At 39.0% G+C, this 15180-nt stretch overlaps 1 protein-coding gene across 1 annotated transcript in view; it reads right to left on the bottom strand.

The window, feature by feature from the left end:
- Positions 1 to 14552, bottom strand: part of ZC2HC1B (zinc finger C2HC-type containing 1B) — a 34142-nt gene extending 19590 nt beyond the window's left edge. Inside the window, exons 1-4 of the mRNA XM_055591443.1 lie at positions 14549 to 14552; positions 14330 to 14391; positions 10220 to 10339; positions 9537 to 9675 (exon numbers count right to left, since the gene is read on the bottom strand). Coding sequence (XP_055447418.1) covers positions 9537 to 9675; positions 10220 to 10339; positions 14330 to 14391; positions 14549 to 14552 — 325 coding nt within the window. The remainder of the gene's footprint in view (positions 1 to 9536; positions 9676 to 10219; positions 10340 to 14329; positions 14392 to 14548) is intronic.
- Positions 14553 to 15180: the final 628 nt, after the last annotated feature.

Raw genomic sequence — 15180 nt, 5'->3', positions numbered from 1 at the left:
TATTAAGAGTATTTTCTGGTATTGAGGTTCTGATGATTTTTTGGATGGTTTTTATAGTATTACACTGTGACTTTGTTTTACTTCTTAATTAATTATTTATTTTTTGCTGTGCTGTGTGGCTTGCACAATCTTAGTACTCCAATCAGGAACTGAACCCCTGGTAGCAAAATTGTGGAGTTCTAACCAGTGGACTGCCAAGGGAATTTTCTTTTTTCTTTACTTTTAAAAATGAACTTTGAGGAATAATTTACATACAATAAAATGCACCTATTTGAGTTCTGACAAATACATTCAATTGTGTAACCAACACAATCAAAATATGGAACAAGTTTATTACCTCCAAAAGTCCCCTCATGCCCCTGTTTCAGTCAATATTCTACCAAACCCAGACTCCTGTTTTCCTGTCGCTAAAGATGAGTGTTAGCCCTTGAATATCTCACTATAAGAGAACATCCACGGTGCTACATGTATAGTTACACTTTCTTCTTACTGTTCAGTTGTATTCCATTTTGTAGATATTCCACAATTTGCTTATCCATCTACTTGCTGATGGTCATTTTCAGTTGCTCCTAGTTTATGCTGTTTAAAGGAAGCTGCTATGACCATTAATGTGTAAGTCTGTTTTAAGGACATGTTTTCCATTTTTTGCATAGTTAGGAATGGAATTGCTGTATAGGTAACTGTATGTTTAACTTAAGAAAATACCAGTGCAAAGTGACTGTACTATTTTAGACTCCCAGGAGCAGCATATGAGAGTTCCAGCTGTTCTATATCTTAGCCTCACTTGTATTGTCCGTCTTCAATTTTAGCCATTCAAGTGGGTGTGTACTGGTATCTCACTGTGGTTTTAATTTACATGTCCCTGTTAAAAATGATGTTGAGTATCTTTTCATGTGCTTATTGACCATTATTTTGTGACATTCTGTTCAAATACATCTCTTGCCTTTTCCTTATTGGGTTGTTGTATTACTAAGTCATAAAACTTCTTTAAATATTCTTGATATTTGACCTCCCTCAGATACATGTGTTATAAATATTTTCTCTTGCCCTATACCTCACCTTTGCATTCTCCTAATGGTATCTCTCACAACTAAAGTTTTTAATGTTGGCAAAGCCCAGTTTATCAATTTCCTTAAAAAAAAAAATTGTTACTGTATCTTGTATCCAGCTTAAAAAATCTTTGTTGACTCTTAGATCAAAGATGTTTGCTTTTTCTAGAAATCTTACAGTTACAGCACTTATGTTAGGTCAATGATTCATTTTGAATTTTTGTGTACGTATAAGGATCAAAATTCATTTTTGCCATTTTGATATCCAGTTGTCTCAGCATCAATTGTTAATAAGACTCTCTTTTCACACTCTGAACTACTTTTGTTAAAAGTCAATTAACAAATTGATTGGGGGGAGGTCTATATTTAGATTCTCTTTTCTGTTCAGTTGATATTCTAATACCAAATTGTCATGATTACTGTAATATTATTTTAAATCTTGACATCAGATAGGTAAGTCCTCAATTTTATTCTTTTTTCAAAACTATCCTGGCTTTGAATTTCTGTGTAATTTTAATATCAGCTGGTCAATTCCCATTGGCAAGAAAACTCACAGGGATCTTCATTGGAATTACATTTTGTTCACAGATCAATCTGGGGATAACTGACTTTGTAACACAATACATGAGTCTTCCAAACCACGAAAATGGTAAATATCTCCATTAATTTTGGTCCTCCGGTTTTCATTTTACAAGTCTTACACATATTTTGTTAAATATATACATGAGTATTTCATGTTTTTTACATGATTGTAATGTCATTTTTCATTTCATTTTTTTCAACTGTTTATGCCTAGTATCTGGAGAAGGAAATGGCAACCCACTCCAGTGTTCTTGCCTGGAGAATTCCATGGACGGAGGAGCCTGGTGGGCTGTGGTCCACGGGGTCGCAAAGAGTTGGACACGACTGAGCAACTAACCCACCCATGCCTGCTGCTGCTGCTAAGTTGCTTCAGTCATGTCTGACTCTGTGTGACCCCATAGACGGCAGCTCACCAGGCTCCCCCATCCCTGGGATTCTCAAGGCAAGAACACTGGAGTGGGTTGCCATTTCCTTTTCCAATGCCTAGTATACAGAAATACAACTCATCTGTGTATACTGACTTTATATCCTAAAAGCCTGTTAAATTAACTTATAATTTCAGTAGCATTTTTTGTAGTTTTGTTAGATTTTCTACATTTACTCCTTCATGATCACACTGTCTGTAAATAAGGAGAGTTTTACTTCTTCCTCTCCAACCTTTAAATTTATGTGTGTGTGTATAAAATATGTAATTTTTTTTATTACATTGGGTACTATGTCTAGGATAGTGCTGAACAGAAGTGGTCAGAAAGGACATACTTGCTTCTGTCCTGAACTCAGTGGGAAAGTGTTCAGCTTTTCACCTTTAAGTTGAGGTTTGCTATAGGTTTTTCAGAGATGTCCTTTATTAAGGAAGTTCCCTTCTATTTCTACCTTTCTAAGAGCTTTTTTCTTTTTTAAACATGTATAGGTATTATATTTTGTACAGGCTTTTCCTGTATCTACTGAGATGACCATATACTTGAAAAAAATATTTTGTTAATATGATGAATTACATTTACTATTTTCTTCCTTATACTTAATTTACGTGTAATTTGTTCTTCTTTTTCTAACTTTTTAAAGAGGAAGTTTAAGGCAATTGACTTAAACCTTTTTCCCCTTTTCTAATGCAAACATTTAAAGCTATAAACTTTTCTTTAAGCACTGCTTTAGCTGAATCCCATAAATTTTGGTATGTTTTCATTACCATTCAGTTCAAAATATTTTCTAATTTTTCTTGTAATTTCTTCTTAGATCCATAGGGTATTTAGAAATTATTTATTAATTTCCAAATATTCAAGAGTTTTCTTGATATATTTTCATCATTAATTTCTAATTTAATTCTACTGTACTCAAATAACATAGTCTGTATGATTTCAATCCTTTCAGATTTATTGAGATCTACTTTGTGGTCCTGGCACATGGTCTATCTTGGTTGAATGTTCCATGTGTACTTGATAACAATTATCTTCTGCTGTCACTGTGTATCACATGATAGCTACAGATGTCAATTAGATCAAAATGATACACGTGCAGGAGCAGCTGTCCCTCAGGGAAGGTGTGGCCTCTCTAGACCCATCTGGCTCACCTCCCTATCTCGTTATCGCCTGGTTCGCTTATTTGTGTCTTTAAAGTGTTTCTTGTGGAAAGCATATAATTGGATTCTGCTTTAGTATTCAGTTTGACAATCTCTGCATTTTATCTTAAGTGTTCAGGTTATTTATAGGCAACTATCATCAATAACCTCAGATATGGAGATGACACCACCTTTATGGCAGACAGTGAAGAGGAACTAAAAAGCCTCTTGATGAAAGTGAAAGAGGAAAGTGAAAAAGGTGGCTTAAAGCTCAACATTCAGAAAACAAAGATCATGGCATCTGGTCCCATTACTTCATGGGAAATAGATGGGGAAACAAAGGAAACAGTGTCAGACTTTATTTTTTTGGGCTCCAAAATCACTGCAGATGGAGATTGCAGCCATGAATTAAAAGATACTTACTCCTTGGAAGGAAAGTTATGACCAACCTAGATAGCATATTCAAAAGCAGAGACATTACTTTGCCAACAAAGGTCCGTCTAGTCAAGGCTATGGTTTTTCCAGTGGTCATGTATGCATGTGAGTTGGACTGTGAAGAAAGCTGAGCATTGAAGAATTGATGCTTTTGAACTGTGGTGTTGGAGAAGACTCTTGAGAGTCCCTTGGACTGCAAGGAGATCCAACCAGTCCATTCTGAAGGAGATCAGTCCTGGGTGTTCATTGGAAGGACTGATGTTGAAGCTGAAACTCCAATACTTTGGCCACCTCATGTGAAGAGTTGATTCATTGGAAAAGGCCCTGATGCTGGGAGGGATTCGGGGCAGGAGGAGAAGGGGACAACAGAGGATGAGATGGCTGGATGACATCACTGACTCGATGGACATGAGTTTGAGTGAACTCTGGGAGTTGGTGATGGACAAGAAGGACTGGTGTGCTGCTATTCATGGGGTTGCAAAGAGTCAGACATGACTGAGCAACTGAACTGAACTGATCTATATGGTTAGGTTTAAATCTATAATTATGCTATTTATATTTATCCCACCTGGTCTTTATTCCTTTTTTCGTCTTTTCCTGTCTTCTTTAAATTGAATTTTTCCCCATTTTATCTCCAGTCTACATAATATCTTATTAGCTATATGTCAAAATGTTTGAATGCTTACTCTAGGGCTTATTAATAGGCATCTTTATGATATAATACTCTACCTTCAGATAGTACTATACCTACTCATGTATACCGTAAGAACCTTTCAACAATATATATTCATTTTCCCACTCAACCATATCCTGTTATTGCCATACATTTCACTTCCAAATGTTATAATTCCCATAATACGCTCTTACTCATGCTTTAAGTAGTCAGTTATAACCCTCAGTTAACATTATACTCAATGGAAAATAATACAAGGACATTTGCTTTTACCAATGCTATTTAACATGGTATTGGAAGTTCTAGCCAGAAGATTTAACACAGAAAAGACATACAAATTGAAGAGGAATATGTAAACATCTCCTTTCACAGATGACATAAACTAATACGTAGAAAACCCTAAAGATTCCACACCAAAAACCACTTGTTAGAGCTAATAATCAAAATTCAGCAAAGCTGCAGGTCAAAAACACACAAAAACTGGTTGTACTTCTATACACTAACAATCTGAAGACAAAGTCAACAATTCCACTTAAAATAATACCAAAAGAATACTTAGAAATAAATTTAGCCAAAAGAAGCAAAAGACTTAAACAGTAAAAACTACAAAACATTGCTGGAAAGAAATTAAAGAAGACATAAACAAATGGATTGGAAAATCGATAAAGGAATATGAACAGGCTGTATATTGTCTCCCTGCTTATTTAACTTATATGCTGAGTACAGCATGCAAAATGCCAGGCTGGATAAATCAGAAGCTGGTATCAAGACTACCAGGACAAATATCATATACCAGGGCTTCCCTCATGGCTCAGTCGGTCAAGAATCTGCTTGCAACGCAGGAGATCTGGGTTTGATTCCTGGGTTGGGAAGATCCCCTGGAGAAGGAAATGGCAACCCACTCCAGTATTTTTGCCTGGAGAATCCCATGGACAGAGGAAGCTGGCAGGCTACAGTCCATGGTGTAACAAGAGTCAGACACGACTTAGTGATTAAGCCACCACCATATATGTAGATGATACCACTCTAATGGCAGAAACCCAAGAGGAACTAAAGAGCCTGTTGATGAGAATGAAAAAGGACAGTGAAAAATCTGACTTCCAACTCAAGATTTAAAAAAATTAAGATCATGACATCTGGTCCCATCACTTCATGGCAAAGAGAAAGGGAAAAAGTAGAAGCAATGACATATTTTATTCTCCTCGGCTCCAAAATCTCTGTGGACAGTGACTGTAGCCAGGAAATTAAAAGACACAAGTTCCTTGGAAGGTAAACTATGACAAACCTAGACAGTGTATTAAAGAGCAGAGGCATCACTTTGCTGACAAAAGTCCACATTGTTAAAACTATGTTTTTTCCAGTAGTCATGTACAGATGTGAGAGTTGGACCCAAAGAAGGCTGAGTGCTGAAGAGATATCAAATTGTGGTGCTGGAGAAGACTCTCGAGGAGTCCCCTCGACAGCATGGAGATCAAACCAGTCAATCCTAAAGGAAATCAACCCTGAATATTCACTGGAAGGACGGATGCTAAAGCTGAAGCTCCAATAGTTTGGTCACCTGATGCAAAGAGCCAACTCACTGGAAAAGACCCTGATGCTGGGAAAGTGAAAGTCACCCAGTTGTGTCAGACTCTTTGTGACCCCATGGACTGTAGCCCACCGGGCTCCTATGTCCGTGGAATTCTCCAGGCAAGAATACTGGAGTGGGTTGCCTTTCCATTCTCCAGGGGATCTCCCCAACCCAGGGATTGAACCCAGGTCTCCCACATTGCAGGCGGATTCTTTGCCATCTGAGCCACCAGGGAAGCCTGATGCTGGGAAATGCTGAAGGCAAAAAGAGAAGGGGCAGCAGAGGATGAGACAGTTAGACGGCATCACTGATTCAATGGACATGAATTTGAGCAAACTCTGGGAGATAGTAGAGGATAGAGGAGCCTGGGGTACTACAGTTCATGGGGTTGCAAAGAGTTGGACATGACTTAGTGACTGAACAACAACAGTTGGTAAGATCGTGAGTCCCTAACCTCTGAGCTGTGGCCCAGTACCTCCTGTGAGACCTGCAGTAGCGTGAGATCAGAGATAAAGTGCACAATCATGAGTCCCTAACCTCTGAGCTGTGGACCTCCTGTGAGACCTGCAGTAGTGTGAGATCAGAGATAAAGTGCACAATAAATGTAACGTGCTTGAATCATCCTGAAACGACCCCCACCCCCAGTTCATGGAAAAGTTTTCTTCCGCAGAATCAGCCCCTATGCCAAAAAGGTTGGAAGCTGCTGGTTAAGACAACAACATCACTTAAAGTTATGTACAGATTCAAAACTTCAATGGCATTTTTCAAAACAGCAAAAAACCCCACCTGAAAAATTCATATGGAATCTCAAAGGTTTCCAGATAGCCAAAATAATCTTAAAAGACTCTCCACTTCCTGATTTCAAAACTTACTACAAAGCTATAGTAATCAAAGCAGTGTGGTGCTGGTGTAAGGACAGACATATAGAAATATGGAATAGAATGTAGAGCCCAGAAATAAGCTCTCATATATATGGTCAATTGACTGCTGATAAGAGCACCAAAACCTTTCAACGGGGAAAGCAAAGTCTTTTCAACAAATAGTGATGAGAAAGTTACTTATTCACATATAAAACTACATATCCAACTTCAAATGATTTTCCTTTACACCACACTCAAAAATTACCTGGATGAAAGACCTAAATATAAGAGCTAAAACTATAAAAACTGTTAGAATAAAAAACACAGGGGGAAGACTTCAATACATTTAGGTTTGCAATACTTTTTTTGATTTGACATGAAAAGCTAGGCAAAAAATGAAAAAATAGGTAAACTGGACTTCATCAAATTACTTTTGTGCATCAAAGGATACCATCAACACAGTGAAAAGACAGTCCACAGAATGAGAGAAAATATCCAAAAATTATATATCTGATAAGGGATTCATATTAACATCATTCTAATCATGCCTCTCCATCTTTGGCTGCAAAGAATATAATCAATCTGACTTTGGTGTTGACCATCTGGTGATGTCCACGTGTAGCAGAAAATTCTGAAAGACATGGGAATACCAGACCACCTGACCTGCCTCTTGAGAAACCTATGTACAGGTCAGGAAGCAACAGTTGGAAATGGACATGGAACAACAAACTGGTCCCAAATAGGAAAAGGAGTACGTCAAGGCTGTATATTGTCACCCTGCTTATTTAACTTCTATGCAGAGTACATCATGAGAAACGCTGGGCTGGAAGAAGCACAAGCTGGAATCAAGATTGCCGGGAGATATATCAATAACCTCAGATATGCAGATGACACCACCCTTATGGCAGAAAGTGAAGAGGAACTGAAGACCCTCTTGATGAAAGTGAAAGAGGAGAGTGAAAAAGTTGGCTTAAAGCTCAACATTCAGAAAACTGATGATGGCATATGATCATGGCATCTGGTCCCATCACTTCATGGGAAATAGATGGGAAACAGTGGAAACAGTGTCGGACTTTATTTTTTGGGGCTCCAAAATCACTGCAGATGGAGATTGCAGCCATGAAATTAAAAGACACTTACTCCTTGGAAGGAAAGTTATGACCAACCTAGACAGCATATTCAAGAGCAGAGACATTACTTTGCCAACAAAGGTCCGTCTAGTCAAGGCTATGGTTTTTCCAGTGGTCATGTATGGGTGTGAGAGTTGGACTGTGAAGAAAGCTGAGCATTGAAGAATTGATGCTTTTGAACTGTGGTGTTGCAGAAGACTCTTGAGAGTCCCCTGGACTGAAAGGAGATCCAACCAGTCCATTCTAAAGGAGATCAGTCCTGGGTGTTCTTTGGAAGGACTGATGCTAAAGCTGAAACTCCAGTACTTTGGCCACCTCATGCAAAGAGCTGACTCATTGGAAAAGACTCTGATGCTGGGAGGGATTGGGCGAGGGAGGAGAAGGGGACAACAGAGGATGAGATGGCTGGATGGCATCACAGACTCGATGGACATGAGTTTGAGTGAACTCTGGGAGTTGGTGATAGACAGGGAGGCCAGGCGTGCTGCAATTCATGGGATTGCAAAGAGTCAGACACGACTGAGCAACTGAACTGAATCGTGCCTCTAGTCCTAATCTCCAATTTACAAAGACAGGAAGTGGAGAACAAGTTACACATTAATATGGCTTAAGTGAAAGTTGCTCAGTCATGTCCAACTCTTTGAGAGCCCATGGACTGTACAGTCCATGGAATTCTTCAGGCCAGAATACTGGAATGGGTAGCTGTTTCCTTCTCCAGGCAATCTTCCCAACCGAGGGATCAAACCCAGGTCTCCTGCATTACAGGAGGATTCTTTACCAGAGAAGCCCAGAAGCAGACAAATCCAGTACATGAAACGTTCTATAAAATAACTGGGCTGGCAGGGGTGTTGTGCAGGAGTACAAGAGACTAAAGAGACAATAAAAGACAATGCACAAATCTTGACTGAATCCTGGATTGTGGCTGAGTGGTGAGAGAGCTTTAAAGGACATTCTTAACATAACTTGGAAAATATGATATATTAATACTTAGTGCAATAATAGTATTGTAGTTTCATAGGAAATGTACTTAGGAAATGCATGCTGAAATAGTTATAAAGTGTTATGATGTTTGAAGCTTACTTTTAAATCTTTCTGCCCCCTCACAGAAAAAGAGAGAAAGAGACAGAAAATATGACAATGTCAAAACTGTCAAATTTAAGTGGAAGGTATATGAGTCATCATTGTACTATTCCATCCACTTTTCTGTAATTTGAAAATGTTCAAAATAAAAAGCTTAGTGTAAAAATGCTGTGGGCCACTAAAGTGTACAATTTAAAATGGTGATTTTTATATTATAGAATTTGATCTCAAAAAAATAAAAGAGCTGTGGGTATTTGATACTATGGAGTTATTACAGAACTGCTTACACTGCTCTGCCTAGCTCCGTTATCATCAACCTGGACATGAACAACAACCCCCGTAGTTCTGTAGAGCCATGATGTTGGGTACAGTGGTGATCTCATGTTAAAGTTAAGAGCAAACACAGAATCTTTATACAGAACTGAAAAAATAGGATAAGAAAATTTTTACAGTAAAATTACTTTTATATAATTTAATTGCTAATGTTTAAAATTTTAGAGTATATAGGAGGAAGCAAGACATAATGACTAGCCCGAAAAATCAAGCATTGCCTCAACTGGTTAAGAGTAAAATGTCAAAAGCAAACCAAACTGTCCACACACCTGGGTTGACGGTTGGAGGCGGTGGAGGTGGGAGAGGCTGGCCTTCTTTAATGGCTAGTGTACACTGCTTTGCTGACTGAATCGCATTAATGAAGTCTTCATGATGTTGTCTCCAGTTAGATTTTCTCACGGGTTGTGGCTATAAAAAAAAAAAATTAAACCAACATATACTAATCTAGGCTATATATCTTAGTGTTATAATCTTTTTTTTAAAGCTGGGATTTGAATTTACAAGAAACAGAACTGTGAAATTTGGAGAAAAAAGAGAATTTGCTTTCCAAAAGCACTAAAAAAGGTTTGGAAAACACAGTAATAAAAATTTTCAAGTCACAGTAGTGAGGGAAAATACAAAACAACAATCACAAAAAAACAAAGAAATTACAAAACTTTAAAGGAAGACTTAAACATAACCTTAAAAGTGACTGTCTTCCAAGTTAATTGCTGGATTTAATGCTACTCTAATGAAAATATAAACGAGATTTGTTTTCTGCCACATCTGGAAAGTATCTGAAATACATTTGGAAATCTAAGTGAGCATGATTAAAAAGAAAACAGTAAAGGTGGATTATACTTACATGACATTACATTGCCCTATCAAGCAAAAATGAAAGCCGAGAGCCAGAAAGAGGCTTTCATGTACTGAAGGACATAATCAACAACAGCAAGGAAGATATCGAGAGTACCTTGGACTGAGGCGCCTTCCCCACAGTGGGAATGTCAGTACCCTGCAATCTTTGTTTTAAGGAATTGAAAGGTTTACGTTTTTTGTTGAAGAGTTTTCTACAAATTGGTCCATGTCTTTCCTAGAAAAGAAGGAGTGGGGATTAAAATTTTTAACATGTACAATCACAGAGTTCGTAATGGCTCAGTGTACTCAAGCAGCCCCCACTGCAGTGACTGGGTTGCACCTTCAGAGCCAAGTTCATTCTCTAACTCTCAAATCACAGCAGAGCAAATCCATCTGGCTCTCTTCACCCATGTTACATATAACTAGATATTGTGTTTGGGCAAGGTCAGTAAAAGGCCTCTACAGCTAAAGAAACTGACTTAAAATTTAGTCTTACATATTTAACTTTACCACTTGGGCTCAGTGAATAGTTCCAAGCATTAAACAATGTTGAAAAGACTCAGTTTCTAGTTTAAATTGAAATAAATTATCTCTGATATTCGGCTAGGTACTCATTGAAGCCAAGGAAACTTTCTTTACTTCTTCTATTCTGTTTTCTGCCTTCACTGTTTCTAAATTCCAAAAGCAAATCATCCAGGAATTGAGCCCCAACAACCTTGTTTTTCCATCCTTTTGAAATAATTCTCTGCATACAAAAGTATGCAAAGTAAGGGGAAACTTAGCTTCTTATACAAGTGGAACCTTTTCAGAAAAACTCTTACCACTCAACATTTCAAAATTGAATTTAACTGGATTGCTTTTCTACATACAGCAAATCAAACCACTTAACTCCTGAAAAAAATGAGTGGAGAGGTTTCAAAGAAATATTTGAGAACATCTGCAAGGAACAACTGGGACAACCATATGACAAATGAAAAATACATCAATTCCATTTAAGTTATGAAGACATTTTCCCTTAGTGTGTCCAAACATTTTTCATGAAGTCATTTATTTTAGAGCAAACCTAAGCTTATAATATTAAACTTTAAAATACAGAATACACAGAAGAACTGTACAAAAAAGATCTTCACGACCCAGATAATCACGATGGTGTGATCACTCACCTAGAGTCAGACATCCTCGAATATGAAGTCAAGGGGGCCTTAGAAAGCATCACTACGAGAACAAAGCTAGTGGAGGTGATAGAATTCCAGTTGAGCTATTCCAAAGCCTGAAAGATGATGCTGTGAAAGTGCGGCATTCAATATGCCAGCAAATTTGGAAAACTCAACAGTGGCCACAGGACTGGAAAAGGTCAGTTTGCCTTCCAATCCCAAAGAAAGGCAATGCCAAAGAATGCTCAAACTACCGCATAATTGCACTCATCTCACATGCTAGTAAAGTAATGCTCAAAATTCTCCAAGCCAAGCTTCAGCAATATGTGAACTGTGAACTTCCAGATGTTCAAGCTGGTTTTAGAAAAGGCAGAGGAACCAGAGATCAAATTGCCAACATCCGCTGGATCATGGAAAAAGCAAGAGAGTTCCAGAAAAACATCTATTTCTGCTTTATTGACTATGCCAAAGCCTTTGACAGTGTGGATCACAATAAACCGTGGAAAATTCTGAAAGAGATGGGAATACCAGACCACCTGACCGGCCTCTTGAGAAATCTGTATGCAGATCAGGAAGCAACAGTTAGAACTGGACATGTAACAACAGACTGGTTCCAAATAGGAAAAGGAGTACGTCAAGGCTGTATATTGTCACCCTGCTTATTTAACTTCTATGCAGAGTACGTCATGAGAAACGCTGGACTGGAAGAAGCACAAGCTGGAATCAAGACTGCCGGGAGAAATATCAATAACCACAGATATGCAGATGACACCACCCTTATGGCAGAAAGTGAAGAGGAACTAAAAAGCCTCTTGATGAAAGTGAAAGAGGAGAGTGAAGAAGTTTGCTTAAAGCTCAACATTCAGAAAACAAAGATCATGGCATCTGGTCCCATAACTTCATGGCAAATAGATGGGGAAACAGTGGAAACAGTGTCAGACTTTATTTTTGGGGGCTCCAAAATCACTGCAGATGGTGATTGCAGCCATGAAATAAAACATGCTTATTCCTTGGAAGCAAAGTTATGACCAACCTAGATAGCATATTCAAAAGCAGAGACATTACTTTGCCAACAAAGGTCCGTCTAGTCAAGGCTATGGTTTTTCCAGTAGTCATGTATGGATGTGAGAGTTGGACTGTGAAGAAAGCTGAGCATTGAAGAATTGATGCTTTTGAACTGTGGTATTGGAGAAGACTCTTGCGAGTCCCTTGGACTGCAAGGAGATCCAACCAGTCCATTCTAAAGGAGATCAGTCCTGGGTATTCTTTGGAAGGACTGATGCTAAAGCTGAAACTCCAGTACTTTGGCCACCTCATGCAAAGAGTTGACTCATTGGAAAAGACTCTGATGCTGGGAGGGATTGGGGGCAGGAGGAGAAGGGGAGGACAGAGGATGAGATGGCTGGATGGTATCACCAACTCAATGGACATGAGTTTGAGTGAACTCTGGGAGTTGGTGATAGACGGGGAGGCCTGGCGTGCTGCGATTCATGGGGTCGCAAAGTTGGACACAACTGAGCGACTGAACTGAACTGAATACAATACTTACAAGACCATTGGCAGAGAAAATGACTCCAGCCAGTTGACCTGTAAAAACTCAGCATTTCTGGTACAAAAACCAGGGAACCAGCACATAGAGCTTTGCCTGTGTTGTTTGTAGTTGTGATTTAGTCACTAAGTCATGTCTGACTCTTTTGCAACCCCATGGAGAGTAGTCCACCAGGCTCCTCTGTCCATGGGATTTCCCAGGCAAGAATACTGCCTGTGTATCACCTTTATAAAGTTACTGTACCACTAAAGGATTATGCCAATCTTTGCCTTCCACTCTAAGCACTCTTCATTCTTGGTCATGGAACTCATAACAGCTATCACTTAGTTACTTTGTCCAGACCCAAAAAATACAGGATCCATGAAAATCACTGCACCTGGCGATGAACAAGCCATACCATTTTAAAACTGAAGGGGTGAAGAGAAAGAGCAGATCACTTGATCAAATGCTCTTTGTAGCCTAGAAATAGGTCAATGAAGTAAAACTCAAGAGGACTCAAGAATACTTAGCATTTAGTGATCTCTCTTCAAAGGTACCTCCCTAGGTGTCAAATCCAGTCTCATGGGGTGAAGTCTTGGGTTAGCAAAGGCAGCTCCCTGGGGGATTATTGGGCCACAATAGGCCCTATGAGTTCCCCTTCTAGATCCAGGAAACTCAAGCTGCATTTAACTAGAACAGATATTCTATTTTTAAATTCCCCAGAGAAATAAAACCTACAATCTCATTTGGTAGTCTTTTGCCCCAAATGTAGTTAGGATTGTAGTCCAAATTCTTTAAGTTTGAAAACAAGTCTCTTTGATCTAAATGTCCCAGCTAATAGTTCATTATCTACTTAGATTTAAAAAAAAAAAAAAATCATTTTTCTCAGGAACTCCTTCATAATATGGGAAGTTTGTTTGCCTAATTTTGAAATAAATCAAGCCTTTATTCAACTTTATGGGCATCAATCAGGGGACTTGACATGCAGTTAGCTTAAATTTAATTAACAATTAGGTCCTGGAACAGGACTAACACCCATTTTGTTCAAATTATATAAAATCCCTGAAACTGGAGAGTTCTGTCTTTATACGTGGCAAAGCAGGAAACAGAGGGAGGTTAAAGGACTTGTCAGAATTAGTGACAAATTTGAGGCTAAAAGCCAAGTTTCCAGATGCTCCAAATTCAGTGTTCATTCCTCTTGACTAGCTAATTTCCCTGGTGCTTTGGCCTTAAAATTTGAATTTTTGATGCTTATAGAAAAGGTGAAAGAGCCAAAACCTCTCAAGAGACAATCAGCTGTGCCAAAACACTTTTATCTGGCTTCCTTTCAGTAAGAGGACCAGATTTAAAAAGCTCCCTTTTGAAGGGGGCAGAACCAACCTACCTAAGTGTCCTCGGGGCCTGCCAGCCACAGGTTATGTACTTTTCTCCCCTTGCTTTCCCTCCACATCTGTCTTTAATCTTTGCCACTGTGGCCTCCTCACTAACTTGACAGTTCATTTAACTCCAATGAAACACATCTACAAAATGTCTTTATGTTTACCAGAACATCTGCTGCAAAGCGTCTTCCACAGACTTCACAGGGAAATAATTCCTGATTGCCATCTGTATAGGATCCAAGAGCACATTATGTTAGTTTCGTGGAATTGCCTGCCCAAGAAGAAATGACTAAGTGGAGGAGACCTCAATAGCTTGATATCCTCACTCTGCCCCCATCATCCAGTGACTTCCTTCTCTTAGGAAGATTCTTTGTAAAACTCACCCATGTTTTCCTAACATAGACTTCTCACTTCACTAAACAGATAAATTCCATATGTTCAGGCAACCAGAGTGCAATTATTTAATATATCATTAAACTAATGTCTAAAGAAAGCCATCAGGCACTAAGTACAAAGCTGATTTGTTGTTGTTTAGTGCTAGGTCACATCCGACTCTTTTGTGACCCCATGAACTGTAGCCCGCCAGGCTCCTCTGTCCATAGCATTTCCCAGGGAAGAATACTGGAGTGGGTTGCCATTCCTTTCTTCAGGGGATTGAACCCACGCCTGCTGCTTGGCAAGCGGATTCTTTACCACTGAGCCACCAAAGAATCCATCTGCCAATGCAGAAGTGGGTTTGATCCCTGGGTTGGGAAGATCCCCTGGAGAAGGAAATGGCAACCCATTCCAGTATTCTTGCCTGGGAAATCTCATGGACAGAGGAGCCTGGCAGGCTACAGTCCATGGGGTCACAAAAGAGTCAGACATGACTACGTGACTAAACAACAAACAAAGCTGGTACTCTAGTATAGTGAACGTGAAGTCACTCAGTCGTGTCCAACTCTTTGCAACCCCATGGACTGTAGCCTACTAGGCTCCTCTGTCCATGGGATTTTCCAGGCAAGAGTACTGGAGT

This window comes from Bubalus kerabau, chromosome 9 (genome assembly GCF_029407905.1).
Source record: "Bubalus kerabau isolate K-KA32 ecotype Philippines breed swamp buffalo chromosome 9, PCC_UOA_SB_1v2, whole genome shotgun sequence".
Lineage (NCBI taxonomy): Eukaryota > Metazoa > Chordata > Mammalia > Artiodactyla > Bovidae > Bubalus > Bubalus kerabau.
The sequence above is the reverse complement of the archived record's forward strand: the minus strand, read 5'-3'. Positions and strand labels throughout refer to the sequence as shown.